The sequence below is a fragment of the Planococcus citri genome, chromosome 2 (assembly GCF_950023065.1).
Source record: "Planococcus citri chromosome 2, ihPlaCitr1.1, whole genome shotgun sequence".
Lineage (NCBI taxonomy): Eukaryota > Metazoa > Arthropoda > Insecta > Hemiptera > Pseudococcidae > Planococcus > Planococcus citri.
Window position 1 is genome coordinate 81,856,552 of NC_088678.1, and position 9,250 is coordinate 81,865,801.

General features: G+C 37.3%; 1 protein-coding gene across 1 annotated transcript; it reads left to right on the forward strand.

Annotated features, from left to right (window-relative positions):
- The first annotated feature begins 48 nt into the window (after positions 1 to 48).
- Positions 49 to 7,337, forward strand: LOC135838032 (pineapple eye protein-like). The gene is made up of 14 exons (XM_065353546.1): positions 49 to 184; positions 271 to 452; positions 577 to 678; positions 750 to 874; positions 953 to 1,124; positions 1,204 to 1,307; positions 1,391 to 1,507; positions 1,586 to 1,698; positions 1,781 to 1,877; positions 1,967 to 2,117; positions 5,482 to 5,911; positions 6,004 to 6,254; positions 6,336 to 6,402; positions 6,617 to 7,337. Exons 2-14 carry the CDS (start codon positions 321 to 323, stop codon positions 6,682 to 6,684), a joined length of 1,929 nt encoding a protein of 642 aa, XP_065209618.1. The 5' UTR covers positions 49 to 184; positions 271 to 320; the 3' UTR covers positions 6,685 to 7,337.
- Positions 7,338 to 9,250: the final 1,913 nt, after the last annotated feature.

A 9,250-nucleotide genomic window follows, 5' to 3' on the forward strand; every position in this document is an offset into this window, starting at 1 on the left:
CTCACAGCTGTTATCACGAATTTTGTTTTGTAACGTTCGATATGACAACGTTGCTCGAAACGTGGCAACACTGCCCCCGCAACCATCTTCCCTCAACGGTTGTTTGTTGATCTTTTTTTTTTCGCAGATCGACGATCGTTGAAGCTAGAAGTACCAGCTGAAATTTGGTTTGAATCGAAATTTAGTAAGTATTTAGTGTACTCTCTCGTTGTTCGTTTCATTAAAAACTGAATGTTTGCGTAATCGACGAATTCACGTTCTGTTTCATAGTTTTGTAAGCGTAGTATTTATCATGAAGTTGAGTTAATTGTGCGGTGGAAATGGCGTTGGAGGTTTTAGACAGCTTGAAGTGCCATGAGAAATGTGTTTTTTGTCGACATAACGATGTCGACGAATTGCACTATGGCAAGATGTATCGTTATGAGGAGATTATCACTCATTATTTTTGTATGGTGAGTTACTTTACCTAATTCAACGTTGCTCGAAATCGAGTCGATGTGCTGCTTGGCTACCTGAGCTGACACTCGAACGTTTAGTTTTGCATCATCGTAACTAATTAAATGTATTTTTACGTAGCTTTTTTCATCGAATATGGAACAAAATGGAGAAGACGACCAAGGTATTTTGGGATTCTTACCGAAGGATATCAAGAAAGAAGTAGGCAGAGGGAGTAAATTAGTAAGTTACGGTCATTTCGATACATTCCGTTCACCTCATAGATTTTCTATAACGGTTTCATATTTCGATAGACCTGCAGTTACTGCCAACATTCAGGGGCCACTATTGGCTGCAATGTTAAACAATGCAAGAAAAAATTTCATTATCCTTGCGGAATTCAACACGGATCGCTGCATTTATTTTATGGCCAATTCAAGTAAATATTACTCTGTTCGAAACGACGTACGTAGCTTCGCCGAAATAATGTGTAATAAAACTCGTACCATTTTCACAGATCGTATTGTTATGCTCATCGACCATCGCAACGTATACCACAAGATGCGATCAAGTTGACGGAGAAATCCATATGCGTGATGTGCCAGGATGAAGTGACAGCTAAACCGTTGCCTAGCACTGTTTGGGCCGCTTGCTGCAGAACAACTTGGCTGCATAGAAATTGTGTTCAAGTAAATCTCCATCGAATTGATCCGATACTTTGTTCGATGTCTAAGGATGATTTTAATGCTCGTGTTTTATCGTTTTCAGAGAATGGCTATCAATGCCGGTTACTTTTTCAAGTGTCCCAATTGTAATAATAAAGACATTTTTCGAAAAGAGATGCTAGAGAACGGTATCTACATTCCAGACCAGTACGTGTTGTTTCACTTTACATAATCGCTTCTATACCGAACAGGTGTAGTTAATTAGTATACTTTTGTGTATTTCGAATTAGGGACGCTGCTTGGGAACTCGAGCCCAACGCCTATCACGAATTGACTGAAAGATACAGCAGATGCGATGCAGTTCAATGTATGTGTCCTAACGGTAGAAATTTTTCCGAAGCTGGGAAGTATGTATTAATTATTTTACTCGTAGTGATTCGTCGTCGTCGAGTGTTCTGTGTAACTAATTTGATCGTATTTCGCAGCGATTACGAGATAATACTTTGTAGTTTTTGCGGCTCTCAAGGCATACATAACAAATGTGGCGAAGATTACTTCGATGAGAAAGGACAATGGACATGTACATCTTGCGTATCGAGTAAGTTGTAAAAATATATAGTTTTATACTCGTTGAAATGGATTGCAACTTCTACTTATTAATTTACGTAATTGGTGCGCAGTTGTCAAGAGCAGAACATCTGGCGTTGATTCAAGTACCAGTACGAGTGTCAATGTGGAAGATCCGGGACCTTCGAGCACATCTGAGAAGACACGAAGGTAAATCGTCGTTGATTTTTTTCACCTCATTGTTTTTCAATGATAATTTCGCGTATTAATCGTTTTTTTTCTGTTTTTTTGTGATGCAGCGTTCGTCAATCTCAAAATTTAAGAAAAGACCGCTGCTCTTCGAGTCAGTCGCAAGTATCGAACTCGAGAAAGCGAACGTTATCGTTCGATTCGGAAGATGAAAGTTCGTGTAAAGTTCCTGCAATTGAATTGCCCAGAAATGATGATGAAGTGAGTTGTTATTGTGTTTCATTCAGGGTTCACTGTTTTAGTCAGTGAGCGTTGATATTAGTACGATCGAAGATGTACGTTATTACGTCATCATCACAGCACGTGTTTATTTTATCTAATCGCTTCTTACTTTCTGTAATTTATTGAATTATCAAGTTCCATATGATTGAAGATGATTTCGATGTAATTTTGATTCGGATGGGATTAATTTGAAAGTATCGTCGACTTTTTCTTATTTCACTAAAAAAATCCTTCCCAAAGTCAAGAGCATGGGGGATTTTGTAGAAGCGGACGGGGGGGGGGGGTGATTGAGCCGGAAAAGGATGGTTTAGAGGAACTCAAAACCTCGTGCAAGTCTAAATTGATGAAAAATGATTTTATTAATTTGAGATTTTTAAAATCATTTTTCATTGGTTTTTCGCATCTTGATTTTTTACAAATTTATTTTATTCTCTGTGGCTTTTGAAACCCATCAGATGGAATCATTTTGCCAAAATTCGTTCATAGTCGGGGCGCCCGCATAAGGATCACCTGCACCCCCCTACCGATTCTCTGGGACAACTTTTTTCTTAAAGAGGAAGTCCTAAGGAACCTTCCTAGCCCTTGTCCTCAAAAAAAAAAAGTGGCCCTACTTACAAAATGGCGGCCATTTTGATTGACAATTCAGCCGAAAAAATTTCAAGTGCTAAAGTGCCATTTTCGATTTTTGGTGAATTTTCAAAAATCAAATTTTGGCCAAAATGTGAGAAAAAATCAAAATTTTACCAAATTGACCTAGAAAGCTGAAATTTGGGATATATCCTATTTTCGACCTGCCAAATCGATTGGAAGCTGTTTCAAACCGTTTTGAGCAGTTCTGGAGCCTCCAGCAGATTTTTGAAACTCGAAATTCTCACAAAATTTCATCAAATGGAGTTGGAAAGCCGAAATTCATTCTGCAAACAAATTTCAATACGCTATGAAGTCGACTGCAGGTGATTTTCAAGTCATTTTGGAGCCTCCAGCGATTTTTTGAAAATTACTGGAGCCTCCAGTAGATTTTTGAAACTTGAAAATTCCCCAAAATTTCATCAAATGGGGTTAGCAAGCATAATTAACTCTGCACTTCAATTTTAACGCCCTCTGAAGACGACTTTAGGCGAGTTCAAGTAATTTTGGAGCCACCAGTGACTCTTTGAAAAGTTTCATCGGGGTTTTTGGAGAATTGAAATTTTTAAAAAGTAGCTGGAAGTTTCAAAACCACTTGAAACTACCATGCAGTCGACTTCATATTGTATTGAAATTAGTTTGCTGAGTAAATTTCGGCTTGCTAACCCCATTTGATGAAATTTTTGGGAATTTTCAAGTTTCAAAAATCTACTGGAGGCTCCAGTAATTTTCAAAAAATCGTTGGAGGCTCCAAAATGACTTGAAAATTACCTGCAGTCGACTTCATAGCGTATTGAAATTAGTTTTCAGAATGAATTTCGGCTTTCCAACTCCATTTGATGAAATTTTGTGAGAATTTCGAGTTTCAAAAATCTGCTGGAGGCTCCAGAACTGCTCAAAACGGTTTGAAACAGTTTCAAATCGATTTGGCAGGTCGAAAATAGGATATATCCCAAATTTCAGCTTTCCAGGTCAATTTGGTAAAATTTTGATTTTTTCTCACATTTTGGCCAAAATTTGATTTTTGAAAATTCACCAAAAATCGAAAATGGCACTTTAGCACTTGAAATTTTGACAGGTGATGAATTTTTGCCTGCTCTTTCGATCTACCTTTGATAGGTTTGAAAAATTTCGTGAAAGTCCTATGTTGAAACGCAAAACCTGCGATTCCGGCTGACCTGTCAATCAAAATGGCCGCCATATTTTGTAAGTAGGGCCACTTTTTTTTTGAGGACAAGGGCTAGAAATGTTCCTTAGGACTTCCTCTTTAAGAAAAAAGTTGTCCCGGAGAATCGGTAGGGGGGTGCAGGTGATCCTTATGCGGGCTCCCCGACTTTGATGTGTTGGGGGGGGGGGGTGAGAAGATGATTGAAAAAAAGACCCAGGTGAGAAATTTTCGATCCAGGCGAAGCTAAATCTAAAGAGAATGCAGAAATACATCACAAACTAAAATGTCAGCTGCTGAAGTGCATTTTAAGATTTTTGGTGAAATTTTTAAGAATCAAAATGTGGGCAAAAAATTGGTGAAAAAAATCAAAATTTCACCGAAGTGACTTAGAAAGCTGAAATTTGGTACGCATCTTATTTTTGACGTCCTGAATCGATTGGAAAACGTTTCGAGCCGTTCTGAGCAGTTCTGGAGCCTCCAGCAGATTTTTGAAAATTGAAATTTTCATAGAATTTTACTTAATGAAGTTGGAAAGGTAAAATTTACTATGCAATGCCCTAATTTGAACATTCTAAATCGATTGAGGGCGATGTCAAGCCGTTCTGGAGCCTCCAGCCGAATTTTGAAAATTCCAGATTTCCTAAAAAATGTCATAAAAACTGTCGAAATCAACTTTGTCTCCTGTAAATGTGTTCAGGGCTTTTAGTGACTCATTTGATGAATCACTCAGCAATTTTTCAAAAGCTTTCTAGGCCAATTTCGTAAAATTTTGATTTTCATCCATTTTTGGCCAAATTGGATTTTCAAAAATTCTCCAGAAACCGACAAATTCTTCTGAGCATCTGAAATTTTGGCTCAATTTGAGGTACTTTCCTAGTTAGTGGGTTGAAATTCCCCACCACCCTTCCAACTACGAAAGAATGGATTTTCGCGCCTTTTTTAACGGTTTTCAATTTTTTGCGATCGCTTAAGCTCGCTCAAAGTGACGTAGGTGGCTGAAATTTGGCATGTACTTTCCAAGAGTGTCTCGCCGTTGTTCTCAAGAATTGAAAAAATCGGATTCTCGCGCCTTTTTCAACGGTTTTCGTTCTCGTGTCATCGCCGGAATTCCCCCTCCCCCTCACCTTTTGAAATCTATTCTTATGTGCTGAAATTTAGTATGATCTTATAAAGAGTACCCACCCCAGATGTGTTTTTAAAAAAAATAAAAATAGATTTCGAGTTCTCAACCCCTCCCTGTCACTTTCAAGTCACGAGAAAGTGAATTTTCGCGCCTTTTTCAACGGTTTTCGATTCTTTGTCATCGCTGAAGCTCCTAAAAAATTGACTTGAGAGGCTGGAATTTGACGATATACATCCAGAGAGTACCCTCGATGAGCTTTTTGAGAGGTCTCCGGTGTTCAATCCCCCCCCCCCCCCATCCAATCATATAATATTTGCATTTTTGTGATTTAATTCATGGATCTAGAAGAACCTTCTATTGTCCTAATTTGAAAAATATTTTACTCGCGATGATTATAATCAAGCTATTCCTGTGTATTTTTTCAGAACGAACCTCTGCATTTGTTGAATAGTTCCGGCGAACACATCGAAGTCGTTCGTTTGCAGAATATTAATGCTGCGAGTGTCGAAATAGGCGGCGTAAAAGTTAATAATCCAGTCAACTCGGACGATATAATTGTTTCAATTGACAGCGACGATGACGACGACGCCACCGCACCTCAACCTGTCATGCGACCGACGAAAAAAGTTACCCCTAATACCGCTCCCAGTATTTATATCGATTTATTAGACGATAGCGACGAAGAAGAAGAAACATCGCTAACTGCCACGAATCCTGCTCCTGCTACAGCATCGGCACAGCCACAACCAGCATCTTCGGTTACCAATGGTCGAGTTGATGATGATGATGACGACGACGACGACGACGATGTAATTTTCGTCGGCTGTGATCCTCCTGAGGCTAGACCTCCCAAAGGTGAGTTTGATTTCTGGCTTTAAAATTCCATATTTTGGGTACCTAATCTACGTGATACGATTTATGTAATTTTTTTTATTTATGTATTTCAGTTGATAATTCTACCGCATTAATCCGGATAGTCGATCACGATCGCACATATATCGTTTCTCCGATGGATATAAGGAGGAACGATAATATAGACTTATTCGCCAATAACAACGCCGGAAATGTTACCATTAATTCGCTGAATCCGGTCCGGTCTAGTTTTAGAGTTTTACCAAACGATAGAAGTTTCGTTTGGCAAAGTGTACCACTTCATAAATCCAATGCTAATCATTACCCTCAGCATCCGCTGCCACAGGTACATTGAGAAGAATAATATTCTTCGTGATATTTATCGCGTTGTTCGACTAACACACGTGTTCGAATTTTTTTTTTTCAGATTATATCAGCGATCAGTTTAGGAAACTCGATTGTTTCTAATAATAATGCCGGTTCTAATAATTATAGTAAGTTATCGTTGAAATCTACACCTTTTTTATTTTATTTGCTTTATGCGCTCGTTTGCAAGTGTTTTTAAACCTTGTTCGACGACGTACGATACATTACGTTATTGGGTTTTCCATCGTTTTATTTTTGGAATCGTTCGTCGATTCGTTGCCGTATTTTTCGTGACGTTAGTCGGCGAAATATAAAACCACATGTTTGTTCGTCGTGTTACAGTTTCGAAAGAAAATGAATCAAATTCATGGATGACGACAGACGCTTCGGAAATCATCAACTTGGATTGATGTAAATTCAACCAATCGTAACGCCGAAATATGTACTTGGACTGGTTTGGAAAAATTTGTAATTTATGTTTTATTCTCTGTTTTTTATGTGTAAAATGGCGAAGTTGGTTTTTATAGTGATCATCTCGGATATATAGCTTTAAAACAAAAACAAAAAAAAATGATCGTTTTAGAAAATATTTTATCGAATACTAAGTAGTCGTTTCGTTTTCGGAAAAGTCTCGAGTGGGAGGCTGATTTGGTGATTGTTTTTAAAATCGATGTTTCTTCGACTGAGCCAAACAAAAAAATCGATATAGTCATATGTATTTAAAGGTGACGTCGCTTCGTTGCCAAATTTTTCATATTTTCGTTATGCTGGGTGGGTATGTGTAGTGAAAAAGTGACGTATTTTTAATTCCGACTCTTTATTATCGACTGTTTCAACTTCACGTTTCAGTTTTGAAGTTAAAATTTATTATTATTATTCTTTTTTTTATTTGAATTTTTGAGATTTCATTTCAAAAGCGTTAAATTAGCTACGTTGGTTTGATATCGGATCTCTACTAGATTTTGTGTTATTTATGTTGAATGAGTATGAGTAATATTATTTATTTCACACGTTTTTCAAACGTCTTGATGTTGTAATTAAAAATTTTCAACCGTTATTAAAATGTTTGCTTATCAGTTTAAGTTACTCAGGAAAAAACAGGGCGACGTTCGAGTTAATTTTATTTTCATCATTTTGTGGTACATAGGTATGTTTCTTTGATTTCGAATGTTCGTTTTTTTTCTGTTCCCCCAATAGCTTAATCGGTTCATTGTGTGTCCCCCCTCCCCCTAAAAAATGTAATCTTGAGAATTTCAACTTTGAAGGTTGATTTTAACTGGTGCTCCGTAATTTTGATCCCACGAGGCTCGTTTTGGGGAGGGCGAGAGAGAATTCATATGCTTTCAATTTTTTTCAATATGAAAATTTGGAGAATTTAGGAATTTTTTTGATTAAAAATTCAGTGCAGATGCGTTTATGATATTTTGGGATATAAGGGGAGGGGAAGCGGGCCCTCTTCGTCAATCGTCACTGATTTTAGTCGAAACTATTTTTGATTATTTTGATTACGACAAACTTTCGTCGTTTAAAAATAGAAAAAATGGGGCACATGAACCTCTCGTTTACCTCCATATGTCCCTTGGACTCAAAATTATTCTTTGGTGCTAGTTTTTCAATCATTTTTTGGTTCTAGGATCAATGAAGTAAATTTTTTTTTCGATCTTTGGTGAATTTTTAAGAATCAAATTTAGGCCAAAAATGAAAAAAAAATCAAAATTTTACCAAATCGACCTAGAAAACTAAAATTTGAAATATACCCTATTTTCGACCTGTCAAATCGATTGTAAACGGTTTCAAAGCGTTTTGAACTGTTCTGGAGCCTCCAGCAGATTTTTGAAACTTGAAATCTCCACAAAACTTTATCAAGAGATGTTGGAAATCCGAAATTCACGCTGCCACTCCAACTTGAACATGTTGTCAAGTCGACTGCTGGTGGGTTTACGTGATTTTGGAGCCTCCAGCGACTTTTTGAAAATTTTTGAAGCCTCCAGTAGAATTCTGAAGCTTGAAATTTCCACAAAAATTCATCAAATAGGGTTAGATAGCCGAAATACCCTCTGCAAACTAATTTCAGAGTTAGGTACCAAAATTTACTGGAGGCTTCAGTAATTCCCGAAAATCTGCCGGAGACTCCAAAACCGCTCAAAATGGTTTGAAATCGTTACCAATCGGATTGGCAGGTGGAAAATAGGGTAGATATATCCCAAATCATATGACAATAGGAGTAATTGCACCCCCACCCCCCCCCCCTGACCAAAAAAAATTGGCCTTACTTACAAAATGGCGGCCATTTTGATTGACAGGTCAGCCGAAATCGCAGATTTTGCGTTTCAACATTGAACTTGCACGAAATTTTTCAAACTTTACAAAGGTAGATCGAAAGATCATGCAAATATTTATCACCTGTCAAAATTTCAAGTGCTAAAATGCGTTTTTCGATTTTTGGTGAATTTTTGAAAATCGAATTTAGGCCAAAAATGAGGGAAAAAATCAATATTTTACCAAATTAACCAAGAAAACTGAAATTTGGGATATACCCTATTTTCGACATGCCAAATCGATTGGAAACGGTTTCAACCCGTTTTGAGCACTTCTGGAGCCTCCAGCAGATTTTTGAAACTCGAAATTTCCACAAAATTCCATTAAATTGGAGTTTGTAAAGCTGAAATTTATTCTAAAAACTAATTTCAATACCCTACGAAGTACTGCAGATGAATTTCAATTCGTTTTGGTGCCTCCAGTGACTTTTTGAAAATTCCTAAAGCCTCCAGCAGATGTTTGAAATTTCAAATTTTCACAAAATTTCATCAAATGAAGATGGAAAACTGAAATTATTCACTCTACACGCCAATTTTAACACCTTCTGAAAACGACTTCAGCTGGGTTCAAGTCATTTTAGAGCCTCCGGCGACATTTTTGAAAATTACTAGAGCCTCCAGCAGATTTTTTAAACTTTAAATTTTCACGAAATTTCAT

Excerpts from the sequence above, each read along its gene's own strand:
- LOC135838032 (XM_065353546.1), top strand. The coding sequence starts at position 321 with ATGGCGTTGGAGGTTTTAGACAGCTTGAAGTGCCATGAGAAATGTGTT. Across the intron at positions 1,878-1,966 it reads ACATCTGAGAAGACACGAAG|CGTTCGTCAATCTCAAAATT; the intron begins GTAAATCGTCGT and ends TTTGTGATGCAG. Across the intron at positions 6,255-6,335 it reads CTCAGCATCCGCTGCCACAG|ATTATATCAGCGATCAGTTT; the intron begins GTACATTGAGAA and ends TTTTTTTTTCAG.